A 22,449-nucleotide genomic window follows, 5' to 3' on the forward strand; every position below is an offset into this window, starting at 1 on the left:
TAGGCTAGAAGATATTCTCAGCGTACTTATGTAGAGAAACCTGAAAATGAGCAATTTTTTTCTCAAATCAATTTGCTTCAATGATTTTTCACGCTGCGTCTCGAGTAGACTAACTCTAAATAAACCTCCAAATACTCGAAATTTCCTGTCAACCAGTACATGCTTCTAAAATGAGGATCGTGTGCTTTTAGTTTAATTTGAAACGACAGGCACGGCAATCAAAAAAGCAGTCAGCACTCTGTGAGTCCGCCATCTTCCTATCATTTTTTTTTCGATATTTCCATGACTCCTTCCTTTCTTTTTGTGCTGCTCTTTTTTTAGTATATATTCACTTTCATCAAAACTTAAAAAATTGAATTTTTTATGTCATTTTGTCCAGTTGTTGAAGGAAAATATAATCGTTTGGTCTAGAATAAAATATATTCGTTTCAAATAGCGGCAAGACTTGAAAAATAAATTCACTCGGAGGGCAGCAAAATTTGATTAATGATTTTTGAAGTATCTATAAAGCCAGAAATGTAAAAAAAAATGGAAACTGTGATCTATTATCCTGATTAGTGTGTCTTTTCAAAAAAAATCTCAAAAAATGCTGATGTTCGGAGTGTCGTTGCTGACATTTTTTTTCGTTTTTTCGTCATTTTTAAATGGTGGTCTAAATTTTGCATATTGGGATTCCTAGGCCACCACTTTTTTTCAGCCTATAAATTGCCTGTAATGATCCTGGCGTGTTTTCTAGGCCATTACCATGATGGCCTAGAAAACTCCACCTGAAAAAGTTAGTCCACCATTTCAAAATGACTTAAAACATACCAGGTGAATATCACAGCAATTCTTAGTCATTGTAATTTAGTGGCCTAGAAAACCTAACTTACAGAAGTTAGGCCATCACGTTAAAGTGTATTTCTGGGGAAATTCTTCGAAATTTTTCGAGCAATTTCTCGAAGTCGTGTCGAAAAGACACGCCACTCATGAGTGAGCTCTTTGAAAAAAGTCAGTTGATTCGCGGTTTGAAATTTCTCATCTCTAAAACCATACTACAGACACCCGCCATTTTGCTTTCATTAACGCCATCTGATCTGTGAGTATTTTCTGCAGGAAAAAATCAGAGTGTCACCGAGAGGTGGGTGTTATTATATAGTACGGTGGTGTCTGACATTCCACAGTTGTTTTGAATTTTACTAGAAAAACGTGATTGTGATCGTAATCTGAAGTTTCCCTCCATTAATTATATGTATACGCGCGTGTTTTCTGGAAAAAGTCGCGCGTGTTTCCCTGAAAAATTCAGTCTATAGCTCATTTTTGAGGTGAAGAAGTGAGGTCGTGAGGCCTTCTTTTCAGATCTCTCGGTAATTCCGGATTAACTTATAACTTGGTTTATTGTCAGAGACATAGTATTGTTTACATTTCTTTTCTTCTCTATAGGTCTACATTTTTTAAATATATTAGCCATTAGATGTTTAATCTATTTGCCATTTTCATTCTTTATACTACTAGCCGGATTTCAGAAAAAATAGAACATCCTCGTGACACTTGTTTCCCGACTAGACTTTTCAGATTAAGAGAATCGTCAGACTTGCCTAATTCGATAAGACGTTTCAGTTTGAGTGCTCACTGTACAAACTACAAAACTTTTTAGAACAGCCTTTTTTTTCAAAAAAGAGGAATGATGCATTTTTGATTAATGTATTCAGATGTGGGATTAACTCTGTCTGGACTATCGGAAGTTGAAAGTTCTTTCAGTTTTAAGTCCCTCCAAAATCCAACACTCTCACTGAAACTACGTTCCCGTTCATGGTCCCAATAGATTGAGTTGACCCAGATATAAAAGGCTGAAAGACGTGCTCTTTGCAGTAGACATGGCTACTAAGTGCTGCACCCATCGTAAAGGTCATAAAACATATCCTGTCATATTTCCTCAATTTTCTATACAGCTCCCTTTGTCAAATTATAGGGAGATGACTGGATTTGCACAACGGGATTTATGATCATAGGGTTCAGTCTTCCATCCCAGTCAAAAAAGATCCTGTTAGTTGTGCCTTTTACAGTTTTAATTTAAAGCTGTGTTGTTCTAGAAAGTTTTCGAAACAGGATCGTTGATCGATCAAGAACAAAATAAGAGTATCTCCGATTATTTTTCACGGACGACAGCATCTGTCTCTAGTGTTTCAAGCCAAACGTAGCGATATAAGATTTTGAAGAGACGGAAACTGTTTTAGTCAACACGACTTTTAATATTGTGAACTTGTTTTGTATTATTTTCCATGCCAGCCTAGTAGGTCTCAGTAACTCCTTGATTAGATTTGTTGAATCACATACTCGAACTCAGTACCTGACTGATAGCTCTCGTTATCATAAGATTTGAAGTAGCATCTGAATTATACCCTGGTAAGGGAGTTGTGCAAATTACGGAATTTCAAAAGCTCCGAAATCTCCAGAAATCCGAGAATTTTCGAAATGATTTTTTTTCTGAATTATTGCAGAAAGATTTTCGAAAATGAAATTTGGATTGGAGCAGTATCAAAAAGTGAATAATAAATTACCAAAAATTATTTTTTGAAATTTTCTGGAATTTTCTACACATCTCTGGACCTAGCTCTAGTTACTGATCCGAACTAGTCAACTGTAATCTGTAACCATAAGGAATTCCAGTACCTGACTACAGTAACCCAAAAAACTCCCAAACTTCTTCACAGATCCAAAGAAAGGAAAGTCACTCAACATAGTTTCCGCATTTTAAACCGATTTTATCAAAAAAGGTTTTCCGGGTTTTCTGTTCGGGATGTCATTTTAATTTGATTATGGAATAGGTAATTCCTCCTATTCAACGAAGATTTTTGCTTGATTTTTTTTGGTAGCTTGCCAACGGACTACCGTATTTCCGTTTTCTTACATCAACTTATGATTCATAATCCTGTCTAGGATCCTAGAATAGAAAACTGAGATGTAGTTCGATCTTTGGCCTAACGCTACTGTGGGAGATTAGGATTACTGACAGGCATGTTTTGAAAAGAATCCATCAAGAGTTATAGGCCACTCGGAGGTCGGAGTTGGCATTTTCAGACGCTCCTCCTCTGTTTTCTCATTTAGCTGTTTGATCCGTTGTTTGCAAATTTATCTAAAACTAGAGCATACGAGGTTTTCTAACATTTTCTTATCGTCTTTTCTTTTCGAGACTGTTGTAATGATGAACTGCCGACAATTTTCCGATTTATTCGAAGTTTGTTTACTCTCTTTCGGTTCTAGCGTAGACGGTCTTTTGTTGCGAGTTGAAAATTTAACAGTTTCCAGAGTACTGATAAGATAGGAGAACTCAATGGCACATCAGTCATTTACTTCTAGACGTTTTCGTATACTTTGAATTTCTGACAAGCGATAAAGTGAGTCTACATTCTCTTTGTTGCGCCCCTTCATACACTTCATAGACTTCATATCTCCATGTTTTTTGGGAATGCACATAGCAATACAAATCCCCTTCTAAGTTCAACTAATCATCCGCGCCGCCGACGCTTCGCATCTCGGTTTAGTGCATAATGTTTCATTTTAGTGCATAATGTTTCTTCTGAAAAGCGCCAGAGCCCTTTCGGAGCGGCCACCACTTATTCTTGTTCCCCATCCCAGTTCTCCGCTGCGACGTCGAGAGCCAATCGGACGGTGGTATCGCCGCGGTTGTCTAGGAGCGTGCGCTGCTGCCCCGCCGGTCGACGTCACTGACGGCGGGAGGACATCTCGCCAGAGAAGTTAGCAACATTCTCCTGTCCCTAAATAGAGAAGGCGTCTGCGGCGGCGGGGGAAAAAGGGTTTGCAATGATCTCCGTATCCGTTACGTCTTCGTGGGTGGGTGATTTACGAGAAACCCAAAAAGATAAGAACATGGTAGACATGGTCATCGTTGTGATAATTTCTGAGAATCATCAAACACAGCAAAGACCAGGAAAAATGGAATGTTGCAAGAAAATAGAAGAGAAGCGTATCGTTTCAAACAACATAATCTGCGTAAACATCTAGCCAGTAGCAAATTTTACGCCTATTACGCGGGAAGACAAATGACCTTCAGACTTTGCGTTGATAAGAGAAAAAATATTCTACTTGAACCGTTTCTTCATCACCTAATTTTCTCGCATAGGCTCTATTTCTTTTGTCTGCATTTATTGCACTTTAAAGCCAAACATTTGAGTAGAGATGAAACGTCGAGATAACAGTATATATCGCAATTCTGCGTGAAGATTTTTATTAATGAATGAGCCTCGATACAACTTTTTGAAATTTTTCTAGATTTATTTTTCTCAATGTTTTGATGGTTTTGATGACTCCATTTTACTTTTGGGTGATTTTAAGACAACAAAACCTCTGAAAGTCGTGGCTGACAAGTGACAGCAAGTAGATTCATGGCCTAATTTCTCTTTAAATCTGCGCATGATTACGGTATTCGCTTTTGTGTTGTGGGTCCGCCTCCACGTGCATTCGTTTCAGTCCAATGTAATCTTCCTATTCTTTTTCTCATGCACTCGTGTTACTATGTGAACAAGTGTGCTCGAGAAAAACAGAAGACCGACCAAAGTCGGTCTAGACTTTGGAGAGCTTTCAGTGTTTTTTCTCTCTGCTTTTGATATCCGTTTTATTCCGAGCGGTCTAATTGCATCCGCCTTTTTTCCTGCTGAGCTGTTCACTGAAATTAGATATCTCCGCTATTGGCGCCAAACTATTTGTCATGTTGCCAAAATAGTTTGCAAAGGTCACTCATATAAATTTCGCACAAGCAAAACCGTTTATAAGGTGGTCTTCGCTCTTCCTGTTGAACATGCCAGTTTGACTTGATTCAATTTGACAGGGCATCAGAAGTTCTGAAGTTTTTTCCGCTAAATGATTGCGTCTGATAGGGTGTAACCGTGCGAATTCCCAATTTGGGGTTCAAACCGCCGGTCATGTCTAGAAGATCTGTCTAGACGGAAGCTATTTGTACCCTCCCCTGATTCAATTGTTTACCATCTACCTCCTTCTCCTTCGAATTAACATCTGGTATTCATTTCTTCGCTTTGCTCTCAATTTGTTCATTTATGTTTCTTGAATACTTCTCTTGATTTGAAATATCCAAATTTTTTCATCACTGTTCATTTTTCATAGTCATCTATCATATTTTCTTCCTGATGTATCTATGATCTTCATCCCGTCTGATGTCAGTGGCTCAGTCTAGCACTTTCAAAACACAAAAGTCTTCTATACTAGAGCTCAATCCAATTCTTATTATCTCCGCTTCTGGTATTCTAATCTGTCAGAAAATTTGATACATTTTTAATCGGCAGATTTTCTCATTTTTTAATCTACTGGCAACCGCCAGTGTCTCGATTCAAGTGATCAGAAAAAGTCTAGACGGCATACAACAAGTGTGTCTATTTATACGATACCCCATACGGACAAGTTCAGGAATGCGAAACATCATTTTAAGCCTTAAACCGGCTAGGTTTAAGCAGAAGCCTGAATTAGCTGAAGAACGCTAAGTTCCAATTTTTATCACTTTCTCTTTTTTATAGTCTTCTCAATTCTCCCTCAAATTTACTCAGTGTTCTTTCTACACGTTAATGGACTTAAACTAATAATTTGTTTCTCCTGAAAATTTTGATCCAAACTTCTCTGTTTTCATCTGTACTTATCATCTCAACTTAGGTTATTTTATCATTGTTATCTGCCAAAAATTGCGTTTACTGCCGAAAATTATTGTTAAATATGGGGCTTCATCTGAGTTCAGCCCTCTTATGCAGTTTTTTGTGATCCCATAGGATTTTAGTGGTCCCATACAAATTCAATGGTCCAATAGGACTTTAGCGGTCCTATAGAATTTTAGTGGCCCTATGGGATTTCAACGGTCCCATGGAATTTCAATGGTCCCATGAGATTTCAATGGTCCCATGGGATTTCAATGGTCCCATGGGATTTCAATGGTCCCATGAGATTTCAATGATCTTATGGGATTTGAATGGTTCTATAGGATTTGAATGGTCCCATATTATTTCAATGATCCCACCGGAGTTCAATAGTCTCATCGGTTTTTAATGATCCGATATGATTTCAATGACGACAGCGAAAATCCCATGGGACCACTAAAATCATATAGTACCATTGAAATCTGACGGGAACCCAAAACTCATATAGCGCCGAATATATACAGTTTCTTTGTTTCCCATATAACAGTGTTTTTCCTAACCAAATTAAAATTCTAATTCTACAGTAACACTATTCAGCTAGGATTCATTGAACTTGACGACTTCGATTTTTTCATTAGTTTTGAGAAATTTGTCGGGAATATTGATAATTATAAGTTCGTCAAAGTCGTAAAATTGACAGATTAGTTGTGTGTAGTTTGTGTTTAAAACTTCTGAGAATTTTTATTTTCTTTATACAGTATACCGAACCAACATTCGATGTTCCGACATATTCAATAAAAGAGCATAAAAGGCAACTTTTGGTCTTGGAAAGAAGTTCATAGCTTTTTGAATGCTTTGAAAATTTTGTAACTGGTTCATAATACCAATTCAACAAGCAATATACATGATTTCAAAGTGGTACCAACTCTCAAGTGATGCATTTTTGACATTTTTTGATCTTATAAATTTTCTGCTGTAAAAATAAAACTGTTTCATAATTTTGCGTTTTTTTCAGCACTATCCAATTATTAAGAAACTATTTATTTCATAGGCACTCGAGCACTCAAAAATGTCCGTCCAAAATGTCAAAATAGGATATCTGTTCATCTGATTAAAACTTTTTTAGCAATGCAGTTTGTTTCTGAATTAATTGAAGTATCAATCCTACTGTAATTCTTGTTTTTTACGATACAAAAATGTTCTATGTCGCTAAAATCAGAATTTTTTACGACGTAGCTGAGGCAAAAAGATTCAAGCAGTGTTTTGAATCTTTTTCTGTGTCTGAAATTGATAATTCAAAAATGTGTCAATTCCTTGACTTCTTTTTTTTTCAGAAACTTGTCGTCGTTTCTTCGCCATCTGCTCACGTTTCGTGAAAGTGAAGGTAATTCCCGAGAATCTTTTTTATTCAATTTAATGATATGATTTCAGAAACATGGACCGCCGTCAACAAGGAAAGGAGTCGAAAGGAGGAAGCTATCGTCGCAAAGCTCTTCGACAGAGCAGAAGGTGTCAACTCACACTCCACTCCTCAAAAGTTCTTCAAAGCCGATTGAAGGATCCTCTTCGAATGTTGAGGAAAATCCTCTTGAAATGGTGACCGAGGTGAGTTCAATTATCAATTTTCAGAACAGAAATAGTAATAGTTCTAATTGAGAAGTTTTGTTAAAGGAGGGCAGACAGCAAAAATTTCGGGGAAAATTTCAGGGAATGTGTATTTTGCCGTCGCGGTGTTCGCACCTAAAGCACGCAATCCCACGCGCAAACATTTTTATTTTTTTATTTCCCGACTTTATTTTTTTCAATTTTTAACGAATTCAAACATTAAAAAAGCTTTTTTTTCTTATTTATTATAAAACCCATATAAAAGTGAATTTTTTATGTAAATTTAAAGTTCTATCGACCGATTATTTTGCCAGTCGCCGGTGTTTTTTATAGGCATGCGAAAAAAACTATTTTCTCTTCGATAACCGTTTCTTCACTGTTCCTATTTATCTCATTACTTCTCGTTATTACTCTAGGAATAAAAACTGTTTTATGACTAGGGTTTTCAGAGACGTCTCCATTTTTACTGCTTCCTCCACGACCAGCCCTGCACGAGGATTGTTTTAATTATTTGTTTTTTTTTCAATTGTTATGTCTCTTTCTAAAAATTAATTATAGTTTTTTTTTCATAATTTATTTGTTAACATAATAAAACAATTTTCTTCATTTTCAACTGATTTTGGTACCTCGGAGGCCTCGGCGGCACGCTGGAAGCCCTTCAGAAATTCCGAGTTCAAAAAGTTCAATCCGAAGGAAACAAGGGAAGAAAAAAGTAAAAACACCAGCAGGGATTGAACCTCTGACCTCCTGAATACTAGCCTAGAGCGTACCCACTACACTACGCGTGTAAGAGGCGACCATCGCGTTTTTCACATTATGAAGCGACGCCGCAGCAGCAAGCTAGTGAAGAAATTAGGGTGACAAAAAAGAGCATTTTTTCGTCCTTGAAGTGTTTTTTTCAGGTTTTTAAGTACATAGCTATATTTATACTTCAGAGTTATATCTTTTGAGTAAAAATGAAATTTTTGAAATTTTTGATGTCTGCCCTCCTTTAAGTTAGAATGAATCGCAAAATTAAAATTCGATGACATTTGTTTTAACATCATAATAGACTTAAAAATAGAATTTCATGAGTTTTTTATTAGTAGTTAAATTGATCTGTTAAATTCAGAGTATACTAAACATAAATAATATTATTAGGTTCGTGTAAATTTTTTGGCAAATTCTGTATGTTCCAGTCTACAGTAAATCAAAAGTTGCAAATGATCAGTAAAAAAGAACACCAAAATTCCAAAATTTCAATTTTAATATTCGGAATACACGAAGATTCCGAAATTACGAAGTTACCAATCCGCACACACCTGGTCTAAAACCTTTCGGTATGTTCAGTTTTGAGATCTGAAATTTGAGTATATCATTCAAAATACCGTCCATCACAATTGGCTCTTTCAGAGTTGTCCTAAATTTTCTGTAAATCATGAAGTATGCTAAATTTGCTTGCACTTGTAGATCAATAATGATTTTTTACAGGATCAAAATCAGAGACGAACAGCAGGACAAAAACTTTCTGATTTTTGTCAACACCTTTTGTCTTGTTGCGGAGTCTTGCCTTGTCGTGAAAGTGAAGAATTGGAAACAGTGTATTGCCAACAAAGCACATCGGCTCAAGCTCCCTCCCTCTCTCCACCGTCCGAGATTCCTCTCCACCGTCCGAGAAAAGCGTCGTTTTCTCTTCCTATTGGCGAGTCATTCTATCCACAATCCACAAGAAGAACAGGAGGGAATGGAGAAGTAAAAGTTCTACCGGAATTGAATGAACAGATTTCCAATCTGCAACAATTACATGATTTTCTGAAAAAGCTTGGATCAGAATCTTGCCTTCAAAGTCATATTCTTTTCGAGTTCTGCAAAAGAGTGGCAAGAACATCAAGAAATACAGGCGATGTACGTATGTTTCGGGTGTTTACCTGTCGAACTAGTTCCCTTTGTCAATCCTGAATATATGTTTTTCAGGGTTTCACTCTTTTCGTTCACCCTATCAAGGTTGAGGAAATCTCCTCATTGGGAAGTATGAATGTAAACCCAACACTGATAACAAAATATGTTGAAGATAGCCAAGTTGTGGATCCAATCCAATGTGCCAGTTATTTGAAACTGACTTCAAGCGTAAGTGAAAACCAAAAATCAATCATCGAAAGTAGGTTCCAATTTCAGTCGACAAATGCCGAATTTGTAGCTGCAGAATCAGAACTGAGCAATCTTCTCCTAACCAAGTTGGAATGCCGCCCAACCTTTGAAGCTATATCTCTTAATCCGGTCTTCATTAAAGAGGGACCTCCACCTGAACGACTCTTCGCTTCAGTTCTTGAACTCAAGTATGATCACCAGGAATACTTGAGATTCTGTAATGCAAAAGCGAAATCGATGGGGATAAAAGTTTTGGACATAAGGATTTTTAGCGAAGAGGTCCCATCGCAACCAGTACGTTTCCTTTTTTGAGTTTTTACTACATAAACAATTTTACTCTTAGTTTTTTTTCCAATTATTCATCTTTCAGCCGCTCCAGAGGCTTCAAAACAAAACCAAAATGTGTACCAGAATTGTGGAAACAGTTAGTTGAAATTGAATTGAAACATTTATAAAACAAAGTTTCAGATCCAAGCTAGTCTTCCGCTACTTCAAAAACTTGACGATGAAGAAGAAAGTCATTACGTGATCTTTGACGTACATCTCAAGTAACTAACTCACGTATATAATTTAAAGCATATATTTTTTGTTTTTCAGCGTCTGCCCTTATTGGCTAACCCAAATTACCGTGTCCAGTGTTTGTTCTGACGGTGTTTCTCCTGAGAGCTGCCCCGCCATCCGAGACTCGAGAGCAGAGATAAAGCGGTTGGAACATTTCGGAGATAATCTCATTGAATGGCAGAGTCCCACCAAAGTCTTGAAAGCAGAAGTGTGTAACAAAATAATCGCAAGGTACTTAAAATTTATGAGAGCTTTGTATCAAATTTGGCAAAAATGAGAATATCCCTTTTAAGTGAAATTAACGAGTATTCGCAATATTTTCTGCTAATATGCGCTGCCATACGCTGTTTTTGAGATCCTAAAACTGTCGAAAACTTAAATTATCGCTAATTTTGAAAAATTCAAAACTTGATAATAATTCAAAAAATTCTCCAAATATTCAAATTGGATCAGAAAATCAACATTGCTCAAAATCTGTATTTTCTTTATTTCTCACAATTTCAAAAAAGTCAGATTCTTGCATGTGGGTGGCGGGAGGGGCTCCAACTCGAGAAAGACATTTTTTAATGGAGAAAATAGTTTCGACTTGAATTTGTTATTAAATTTCTTTATCGGATTGGAGAAATCTGAGAAAATTGACAAATCATTTATTGTTATGTAGGCACAAGCCCTTGTATCAGATTCAATGTCAAGTCTTTTTTCTCAGATTCACATGCCAAGGTCTTGCTTTGGGTTGAAAACTACATTATTTGTAGTAAGTACTAGTTTTTTTCCGAAAAAAATCATCAAAATTTCAAAAACTTGTCGTTCTCATGAGTTTTGATATCTCGCAGAAATGGTTTTCGGAGCAGTTTGAAACTTGGATAAGGAGGGGCTCCTGTCCAGGAGGAAGTTGAAAAAATTTGGAGAAAACAATTAAATTCAAAATCTGATTCGAATCCAATTTTCAAAAAATTATTTCATTCTGAATTTCTGTCAACTAATTTTGCGCCTTATCAAACTTTTGACAGTTTGAAATTCATCAATCTTGTTTCTATAAACATGCGAATTGAGCGAATTTCAGGCTAGGGCTTTCAACTTCACTGCATGCATTTTTAGTTATTGAGCTCAGTGTTGGAAACCAGTCTTCCAAATAGTAATTGATCTTATTCAAAGTTCTCATTTCTATTTCAGTAAGGTTTCTCCACCTGAGCCCCTTGGTAAGCTCATAGATACTCTTTCGGCTCTCATCGTTCTTGTGCATCAGTTTTTTCCTATTTCCAACACTTGGAAAATCTGATGATCAACTCTTTTGGTTTGCACAAGTATGGTATACGGAGACAAATAAACCAGAAGTTCTGTAGGTTAACAATTTCTTCAAAAATTAACGTTGTTTGTGTAACATTGAAAAATCAAAATTAATTGAGATCAAACTTCTTTTCCGATTTTTTGTTTTTCCAATGTCATAAAAATGATATTTTAAACAGCAATCATGGGAGAAACCCCCAAACTTTGAAATTACTATTTTTCGACTACGATTGCCTTAAAAAATCATTTATCATTCTAAGATTCTTCACTAGCAAAGGATGCATACGGAAGACTGTTTCCTTTTTTTTAAACTTTCAATGAGAACTCTTCACTCAGCAAACCCATCTTTTCATTCTGAAGGCCGAATACTCAAATAAAGAGCTTTAAAACAACTGTTAAGTATTCGGCCTTCTGGTGGTGTAGGGGAGCGGTTGGTGGGCGGGAAATCTTTTACACCAAAACATAAAACCAAAAAAATATCAAAAAAAAAATTTCAAAAAAACAACAAACAATGCAAGGAGTGCACTGCTTATCAAACTTTCCGATCCATTCTGAATCTCATATTTGGATCGTTCGGTCGGTACTGCATTCCTCTCCCGGTTTCATCCGGAATAATTGTAGGGTGATGGTGGAATCGGTATCCATGGCCAAATACTTAACAAAAGAGCTTTAAAAGAACTGTTGAGCAATTGGCCTTTGGTGGTGTAGGGGAGAGGCTGGTGGGCGGGAAATCTTTTACACCAAAACATAAAACTTTAAAAAATCAAAAAAAAGCAAATATCTCTTCTCATTTATTTATTCAGTTGTAGAGTCACGATAGCTATGCTTCGAGAAATGCAGTTCTTATCAAACCTTCCGATGCCTTTTGAATATAATATTCGCATCGTTTGGTCAGCACTGCATTCCTCTTCCGGTTTCATCAAGAATAATTACAAGGTGTTAGTGAAACCGGTGTCCAGTTCTAGGAAGTTTCCAGAAAAGTTTAGGAGTTTGTGGAACTTTATCTCAATCAGTCATAAAACCAGTTAAAACGGACGTCATCAAAATATATTACCCCAACGTATTTAAATTGATAAACTTCCCATTATTTCCTATCCAGAAAACTATATTCATTTAAAATCCATGTAGTGAATAAAATTTCAAATTCGAACTTAGCAGCTACAACACGAGAAACTCATCCAATTCCATGTAAACTGTAAGCTGAAACTTTTCTACTGCTCTCATTAGGCATTTGTGAAAAGGTTCAGAAATCCGTTTTTCTTGAAATTCGAGAGCCGTTTTCGATTGTTCCAGACGTTTGAAGTTCAAAGTTTGTAGTGTTATTTTTACAAGTACCAATTCAAAGACCTTGTTAAAAATTACAATATCTGTACTAGCTGAAAATCGTGAGAAATGAATTTGAAACGAGAAATATGAGCAATTCTGTACATTTTTCCAAAAATTTCGTTTTGAAAAGTTTGATTGAAAATTTGCGCCTGCTCTCATTAGGCTTTTCTACGAATTTTTCAAATTTTTTCGGTGATACGGTGTAGAAAATTCTAGTGATTTTTTAAATGAAAATGTCCAACTTGAATTTTGAAAAGTCGCCTGAATTCGCGAAATCTGTTTTCTGAAATTTTTTTTCTGCTCTTATTAGGCATGTTTGAGAAAGTTCACAATCTATTTCCATTGAACTTTTGGTGGTAATTTTGCAAGTTTACAATTTGTCTGTGTTTCGAAATCAGGGATAATTCTCATGGACGCATTCGAAAAACCTTATATTAGGTTGGCGGGAAAGTCTTTGTCACTCTGTTTGTTTAATCACTGTTCTCGTATATGGAGGCTGTGTATGATATCGACTCTAGTGAATAACAAGGTGATAAGAACCTTCCATATAAACAGTCCCCATTTCCTTCCCTGCTCCTCATCTGTAATTGAAACGATATGTTTGTTCCCACTGCTATTCACATCAGACATGTTTTGATTTACCTCTTCCTATCTCACACCACGATGAAGGATTCGGAAACTTTCTTGAAGAATGTGTACAACACACATGCCCCTCACTACAATACTATTCGCAATTGGTTCCATCGTTTCGAAAAAGATGACTTCTCGCTCGATGAAAAGGATCGCTCTGGGAGACCCCGTGAGTTGGATTTGGACAAGCTGAAGCACGCATTGCAATCGGATCCATTTCAATCTAGCCGTGAACTAGCTGTCACATTCGGAGTTCACCATAGCACAGTCCTTGAAGGTTTGAAGTCTCTTGGAATGAGAAAACTTTTTGGTCGATTCATACGTCATCACCTGACTCAAGCCAACCTTGACCGCCGAGTCGACGATTCGATTACTCTTCTCACTCTCCACGCGGGCGATCGATGGCTGGACCGGCTAATAACCGGAGATGAGAAGTGGGTCTTCTACGATAATCACCACAGGAAATCCCAGTGGGTTGGAGAAGGAGAGAGCCCACAGGATGTCCCCAAACCCGACCTTCATCCGAAAAAAGTTATGCTCTCTGTGTGGTGGGGAGTGGACGGCCCCATCTACTGGGAACTTCTGCCCGAGGGCAAAACAATAACTGGAGACCTCTACACTACTCAACTACGAAACCTCAAGAAAGCAGTCGACCGTTCGGCCCTGAAAGACAAGAAAGTGTACTATCAACATGATAACGCTCGCCCACATGTTTCGAAACAAGTGAAGCAGGAGCTGATGGGATATGGATGGAATGTTCTCCCTCACCCCCCGTATTCTCCTGATCTTGCTCCTTCCGACTATTGGTTATTTGGCGATATGACACGTGCCTTCGAAGGAAGAAGCTTCAATTCCCGTGGAGCGGTCGAAGCGGCACTCAAACAATACTTTGCCTCACGCCCGGCTGGATTCTACCGCAATGGAATCCATAAATTGAGGGAACGTTGGAGACATGTTGTTGATAATGATGGACAATATAATTAATTATTCGGTTATTTTTTCTTTGAGAAATAAACTATTGAAAAAGTGACAAAGACTTTCCCGCCAACCTAATATTTTGAAATCAATTCCCAACATTTCAACAATCTGGATCAAACCGTAATTTAAGATTTCGCGTCTGCTCTCATTAGGCATTTCTGTCAAAATTCTAAATTTCTGTTAGATTCAGATTTGGAATGAAATGAAAGGAATGACATCAATATAGTGTTTGTATAAAATGTGTTTTTTTTTTCAAAATTAAAAAAAAAGATCTCAAAAACAGTATGCGCAGCGTCTTATACAAAAATATCGCACTCATTTATTGTCAAACCACTCTTTCTAGTCCAAACACTCATCCCCGTTTTATAATGCCTCTTTCCCCCCATTTATTGTAGTCAAATTGTGTCCTCTGAACAGTTCTGCTCAGAGAATTTCCAGTTCACCTAGAACTTTTTTTTTAAGTCAGCACTGCCTAGTTTGGCTGCATGTCTTTCAAACGCAATACTTCCCTTCTTATTTGTTCATTATTCTAGTCTGATGCACACAATTTTCCATTATATTGTACACCTCACAATTCATTTTTTCCATTCCTCAGCATAATTCTTCCCCTTTCAAAATTGTAGGCTACCTGTTGAACCATTTATGATCTCACTATAATAATCGTACCTCCCATATACTCCCCAGAACCTCCTATGATGTCTTCTCTCAATGACTATCCTTGCTATGACTCCACTCTCTCAATCTTGAATCCCCCGATTCTCCTATTTTTCCATGTTCATAGCACTTTTTCTACAGGACGCCGGAAACTCATTCTGCACATTCAGCTTTTTGAAGCTTCTCTCTTGTTCATTCTGAATTTTTGTGGTTCTTAGGTGCCTGGTGCTGGGCATTTGCATTTGCTCATATCAATAATCTTTTAAATGTATTTATTCCGAGTTTTTCAATAAATCAAAATGCCGAAAAGCACTTTTTATTTTGTCTACATATCTACAGGAGTACTGATTATCTTTCAGCTCCTGTAAGTTTTCTTCAAACAACTGCATGGATTATCCAAATGAGTTATTTTCAAGAATGTATGGAGAATTGATCATCCGAACAGAGTATCTTCTACACAGATAGAGAAAATACGCTATTCTTGGTATCAAGCCTTGACTAAACACTCATCAAAACCTCCAAAAGCAGGTTTTAACTTAGACCACAATTTCATTTTCAAAAACTCTTATGTTTCTAATTTGATCATTCGCACCAATTAATTTTAAACTCACTCTTATACTAACGACATAACTATGTTCTCTTATTTATCACTTTCAACTTTCAGGGTTTTAGTTTTTCAGCTCAAAGTTGAAACCGAGGTTACCTCAACTGAGTTTACACTTTCGAGCCCCTTCTAAATATGTCGATACCACTCCCTTCACCTCTATTAGCAGGAGTGGGATATGTCTGGGATTCGTAGACCCATAAAAAAGAAATGTCTTGCTGTAGTCGACCTTTTACTTCGAGTAGACTTCCTTCATAAGAAAAGTGAACTGAGAGCCTTAATCGAAATGTCTAGCTCTTTGTAGACATGGATACTGGAAGCTTTTTTCAATGACATTTCTTATTTTTGTCTTATTCCACGCAATTTGTAGTTCCTAGTATGTTCAAAATGAAATTAACACTGCCACCATAAGTGTGTAAATTCAATATGATAATGACTTCTTTCTTGTTTTCCAATTGAAACATTTCCAGTCGTATACTGATTAAAATTTATTCAAATTTCGACCTTCCCTGAGTATCATAAAACTTTCTGAAAGCGTGCGTCACTGAGCTTTTGTTCATATCAAACATCCGGTTTATACTTCCATAGCTGAAAACTTTGATTTCCTCCAATCCCCATTTCGGATGCAAGTCGCCTTGTGGTAGATTTTTTCTGTTTGGTTCAAAAAATCATTGGCGCTAGACAAGACAAAAAAACGTTAGACAAAAGTCCTGACGTAAAATGTTATGAAGAGTCTAGACTTGTGTTTTCCGATTTTTGTATCATCTAACCTTCAGACTGGATGTTGTGAATTGTTGTCAGCTCGATATGTACGATTTCACAATTTTTCATTTTGAACATAAATCTTTGACACTCTAAAAGATAAAAATAATTCCGAAGTGGAAGAAAAGCATTTCTGCGGCTCGGAAAGTTAATTTTCGTCAGGAAAAATTATACATTTTTGGTGAAAGTAGGCTCGTTTACTACGATACGTCTTCCACAACTCACAGTGAATATATCTGTGAAAACAAAACATATCGTGTTTCCTTCAAGATAAGCTTACCGAAACCCTTAACTTTGCACTTGAATATATCGATTTTCGATAAGATAACAGAAAGTTGTGAACTGATAAATGATGCATCATAATATCACCAGTATTTTGTCAGTCAATAACTTTTTGATATCGGGTTGGTTGAGCTTTCATAAAAGGACATACGGTAGTCGTTTTAGAGATTCGAAATATATTTTAGAGCAGTATTTTGAATTGATCTTCTGAGAAAACTTAATGTAAGATCTTAAAACTTCTCTTACCATGTTTTGTTTATATGCTAACTCTGATATTCAGATGTTTTTGTTGATCATAAGGGGTTGTGATTACTAATTATGAAGGGGACGTGCGTTATCAGTTGTCTAATTTCACACGAAAAAAATACATTATGTCAAATTGGTCTTGATCACGGTATTCTGAAATCCAGCTACATAATTTGATTTTTCGAAATCAACATACCGTTTTTCAGATTCCTATAGGAAATATTGTTTTTCTGAAACTTAGTTTTGAAACTTTTTTTTTTCACAAAAATTTACGAAGTTAGTGAAAAATCTGCAACAAGAAAATGTCTGAAAATCCATTTGACAGAAAAGTACCCCTTGATGGCAAATTTCTTTCAAAATTCAACAAGACTGCTGAAAACTTTTTGTAGAATTATATTCTAAAAAGTCTTAGAGTAAATGTTTCAAATTTCGGAATTTGATTTTGAGGCGATTTTTAAAATTAGAATTGCACGGTCTCCTATCACATGTTTTCCATATATTATCATCGTCACCATTCTCCTTCAGAAACCACATAATTACCCTGAACAATTATCTAATTCTAAAGAAAACACGTGAGTTACACTCGCCATTTCAAGCAGCAGGTAATGATTATCTAGCCGTATTCATACTTCAGGACGGAGCGAGCAACCATCTGATCACTAGAGTTTCGAATTGAAAACATCGCACGTTTGTCTCTAATCCTTTGACAAATGAGGATTAACATGTAGAACTGTTTTGTATAGCGCTTTTATAGTTTTTGATTGAATCCAGATTTTACATTGGCACACCTCAGATTATGATTACAGAAAAAGATAAACAATTTGGCATTTACACTAATACTGATAGGATTTCAAGAAACGAGCTTATATCCTCGGGATACTTGTTTTTTTTTTCTTCAGATATTCGAGACTAGACATATGAAGTGTATATAGTTTAGTCTGAAAGTCATCAAAATCCTAATATTAGATCTATTTGTTTGAACTGTGAAGATTTCAAACTACACTCGCAATTTATAAATTTCGTGCGTTTTCAAATAACAACAATATGGCTTGGAATAAAAGCTTTTAGTAGTCATAGAGATAAAGTGCTCTTCCGAAATAGACCCCACTATACGATGTTCAACAGAATGGTGTTTCATTGTCGTCTTTCCGAGATGAGTTATAGTTTCTTTTTTGAATCTATACGACTTTTATTGAAGACTTTTGGTCGCGATTGTTCTCTCATGTAGTTCATCTTTCCGTTTATAGTTATGTTCAATTGCTACTTAATCTGACAACGGTCGCCAACAAAAAATGACGTTTGTCCAGGATCCAAGAAGTCAGAAACATGCAAATTTGAAAAAGCATCTGGAACGTCATTCACTTTTCAGTAAAATTTTCGAATATGATGGATAGGGGCGAAGTCCATTTTGTGGGATGTGACTGTTGAAAAGAGATCATAAGACATACTTTTTTTATACTAACTGTGAGTCGGATTCTACAAAAATTGGAATCATTTCAGCCTGTGTATACTTTCGAACGTTTTAGTTTTTAACTCTCAAATTTGTCTTTAAAATTTTTGCGCTGTTTGAATATGAGGGATAGGATTGACGTCCGTTTGAAAGAACATGACAAATTTTTCGGTTTCTTCTTTTCCATCAAAACAGTTGGTTTTTTTGTTACGATAGCTACCATTGAATTGGACCATATCATTGAAGTTTTCATTCAAGTCATTTTGTTGAAAGTTAAATATGCGAAACCCCTTGTGCTTTTAAGAATCAAACAACTACTAGGTTCAATCATTGAGATTACTTATGGTCAATCCAATCATGTCTACGATACGATTTTAATCATTTCCTTTTTTTCAATGTCTGCGCGTGTCCGATTAACCCCAAAACTTAAGCTTTTTTTCTGCTCAACAAGAAGATTGTTTTTTCTGTGGTAAGTCAAACTTTTTTTCCGACGTCCTGTTCTGATAATTTCTGGGATTATATTCATTCCGACTCTGAGCGCACCTCTTGGTCAAATTTCTACTATATTCCACCTTATACTTCAACATTTCTGTCAAGGGGGTCGTAATCTTACAGTAGGATTTTAAGAAAATTCCTCACCCGCTTCCGTGGAACTCATATGACTTCTCAATCATGTCCCATGCTTTTTTTTGACATTTCAATCAAATCCACCATACAATTTTGATCTTTACTTGAGAAATCCATTAGTAGGCTGTCACATTCAATATGATTAACTTTTTTCAATAGAAAGCACAGGGTCGCAGTCGGAATAGAAAAAGGGGCGGAGCCATGGGCAAAAGAGCTCGATCCGAGCAAAGTGGGCGGAGCTCAGAATGAAAGTATGTAAACGTCTAGGCTGTTCACTATATTTAATATAAGTCTCAGTGCGCCTGAGATTTTTTTGGGAGCCCCCCCCCCCTCCCATTTCCCTGAACATCTGAAATAAAGACCTGATTAGTTTTGTGAATTACTTTGCTGTGAAAGGTAGTGAGTTCAAAATATTAGAATGTATCATAATTTTTAGAACCGTGAGAATCTCTATTAATGAATGAATCAAAATTTTTAAAATTGTTTAAGAGTTGAATCTTATGTTACCGTTCATCAGATTTTCTTGAAAGTTGTGGTCTAGGTGGGTTTCTGTTTACGGTAGCAGCACTAGATTCAGCAACAATCATGTAATTCATCAGTTGCTTATTGTGTCATTTCTGAAACAAAAAACTCCTGACTATACAATTTTTTACTCCAGATTCTTAAGAAGCTGAGGGTTCGGTTGTCACCTTTCAATCCAAATGAGCTTCCCGAATAAAAATAACAGAGTTTTTGTTTTATTCGGGAAGGCCGTTTCCGGAGCCGTTGACATGGAAACTGAATCCATGGCGGCCACGGGGACTCAAAATTTTCCCTCTTATTTGATTTTTCGTTCAACTAAAAATAAGTAGTATCAGATGTTTAATATTCAGGTGCCCCAATCTGGACTAGTCTAAATGAATATTCCAGGGTAGCTTCTAGCCATTTTCAGTATCTCTGATTTGTAAATATCTCATGTTTTATAATATACTGTTTGCATTCAATTTCCTATTTGTATTCTTTTTCAGAGCATCCAATTCAAATTTGCAGCCTCATTCTCTGAAACTGATTTTTCTTTCTTTCTCATTAGCATTATCCTTTGAAACTCAAGAAGTCCTTCTTTCTTTTTGCTGAAATTTGGCACGTTTATGTTTTCCTCAGCCACACCCAAATCCTGATCCTTCCTTTCTCTCGGAACCAAATCCGGTGATGTCGACAGCTCTCTTGCACTCATCGTCTCTCATTAGTGCACAATGTTTTTGTATAAAGCTTCTAAAGCTGGCCACAGCGGTTGTCCGGCGTCGCCCGCCCTTTGGCGCGACGTCGTCCTGTTCTAGGAAGCCGACAAGTGTGTGAGTGCGTGTGTGCCCCTCGTAATCTGCACAGCGCTCGTCGCGCCACAAGGAAAATGCGTGTGTTCTCCTAATTCGCCACATGCTGCGTTTTTCCAAACACAGATAAGGCGAAAAAAGATTAAAAAGGGCGGTCACACTTTTTTCTGGCGATTCTTGATACTTGGATGACCCGTGGGTAAAAAGAAAGATCGAGAAAAAGATACCTACGCGAAACTGTTGCAATAGTACCGTCGTTGGAATTTCGTCGCGCAAACTGGAAGCGTAGTTTTCTTAGGTCGTAAACAACCCTAATTGATTGCAATCCTAAATCGTTTAGACGTAACGGTTTTTGACCATGCAGATGAGATAAGACTCGACAGGTATAAATGGTGGCAAATATTGAGAAAAAAGGGACCAACAGTTGTCTATCTGTGGGACTCTGGACCAAAGAGCAGTCGTTCTTCGAATGAAAGGAAGATAAGGAAGTATCAAATAGGTATTATTAGATAATTCTATAGCAAATTAGAAGTCGCTAGGAGCTCAAACGTTATCCATCACTTCCCACCTATGTGACCCCACCGAAAAAAACTTTCTTACATGTAGCACGACCAGCTCAATAAGTCTAGCAGGCATAAATCTTTGCATTCAACTACGATCTTTAAGTATGACGTATACCTTTGAACAATTTTATTGCAATTGTATAAGCGGCCGCGGCGCCCAGAGGACAAAATTTTTTCGTAATAGGCGCGTCGCATAGTTTTGCAACAAACAAACGAATTAGTGCGGAGATAAGGGAGGAGGTCGAAAAAGGAACCGCTACCGTATTTCTTCTGCCTGATGTTTGAGTGGTCAATCAACAATTAAAAAGAACTAATTGAGAAACGGAAGTTTTACGTTAATAACGTGAAATATTCGACATTTTCTGTTGTAAACAAATAACGTAAAAGGTAGTAAATGACAATAACGCCACCCTGACTGAACGACCTTCAAAACTGAACTGGTGTGATCTGATAAGTGACCAGAAATGATCGAAAATTCAACACGAAAATTGGAGGGACCAACGGCTTTTTCCGGGAAGAACTGCTTTAAAGTGGAACCGGCGATCCCAACAAACTGAAAACTATAGACTGGTGGGTTCATAGCGCCTCGGGTCTTTAGGACCGGCGATCCCGCTTTGGGACCATTCTTCCCAGAAAGAGCCCCAACTTCCTTTCGAAGAATTTGGATCAGAACACAGGAAACTCGAGTCATTTGTGAATTTTTCCGTTTGGAACGCAGCCAATCCGTGCTGAATAGGCTCGGGATTTATTGCCACATGATCACATGGATATCTAAGCTTACACAAAGCAAAACTTTAAATGATATTTTTTATCTTCGTTGTAAAAGAATCAGAAAGTGTTCAATTGACAAAATTCTTCGGACGTTTTAATGAGCATTTTGTCCGTTCCATAAGATATACAAAAACATATTTTTAGTTGTTTTTGACCATCTTGATCATTTTTAGGAGTCTGGAACTCGTCTGTCAAGTTTCCAATCATTTTGAAAACTTTGGAGGGTACGTTCAGATTTAAAGTTTTGATTCACACATATTTTTTGAAAATTTCTAGTTATTCACCTTCTTGCATATCTTTGAAAGACCTCTGTTTTTTCACGTTTTCACTCCAAAAACAGACCAGAAGATTCTCTTTCAGAATTGTCAAATAGCTGAAAAACTAGGAATATTCTAATATTTCTGTGAATGCTAAGTTTTCAGTCGATGTCCGTTTCACACTCTACAAAGTTTTTAGCGTGATTGGAAACTTGACAGCCAACTCTTCAAAAATATCAAAATGCCAGCAAACCGACCGAAAATTTAGGTTTTGTTCACTTCACTGACCGTTACTGTATGTATTTCCCATTCTAAGTTTTTGAAAAAAATGGTACTTTTAAAACGAACCAGGGAGATGACAAACCAAAAAGTATGCCCTTAACATCAAAACACAAATTTCTCAAGAGTCATTCATCTTAATATCTCAATATCCGTAAACAGATTTTGCAAGTATATACTTGCAAGTAGACACAAGAAGGCTAAACTGGTTTCATACCTCCCATGATATCCAATTTTCATTGATAGCGTTAGTGATAACCATCACCAAACTTTTTTCTATTGCGACGTATATTAGATTTATCGTTCTAAATTTTGGTTATTTTTGAAATGAGAAATGTCTGCGTCATTTCTCGCGAGTTCTTCTTCAGAATAGTCCAATAAATACTGAATTGATCGCTATAATATTGCTCCAATGAAACGTCCTAAATTATGCGGCACTTTCCCACCAAGCTTTTCCAGAGACATGTGCCAAGTAGTCTGCAACGCGTGAG

General features: G+C 36.8%; 1 protein-coding gene across 1 annotated transcript; it reads left to right on the forward strand.

The window, feature by feature from the left end:
* Positions 1–7,074: 7,074 nt before the first annotated feature.
* Positions 7,075–11,068, forward strand: CBG27836 (the record flags this gene model as incomplete). Its single annotated transcript, XM_045240033.1, has 8 exons — positions 7,075–7,176; positions 8,715–9,128; positions 9,198–9,350; positions 9,399–9,665; positions 9,742–9,795; positions 9,840–9,919; positions 9,969–10,163; positions 10,996–11,068. The coding sequence occupies 8 exons, from the start codon at positions 7,075–7,077 to the stop codon at positions 11,066–11,068; spliced, it is 1,338 nt and encodes a 445-aa protein (XP_045099907.1).
* Positions 11,069–22,449: the final 11,381 nt, after the last annotated feature.

The sequence above is a fragment of the Caenorhabditis briggsae genome, assembly GCF_000004555.2.
Source record: "Caenorhabditis briggsae complete genome, chrX, whole genome shotgun sequence".
NCBI classification, from domain to species: Eukaryota; Metazoa; Nematoda; class Chromadorea; order Rhabditida; family Rhabditidae; genus Caenorhabditis; species Caenorhabditis briggsae.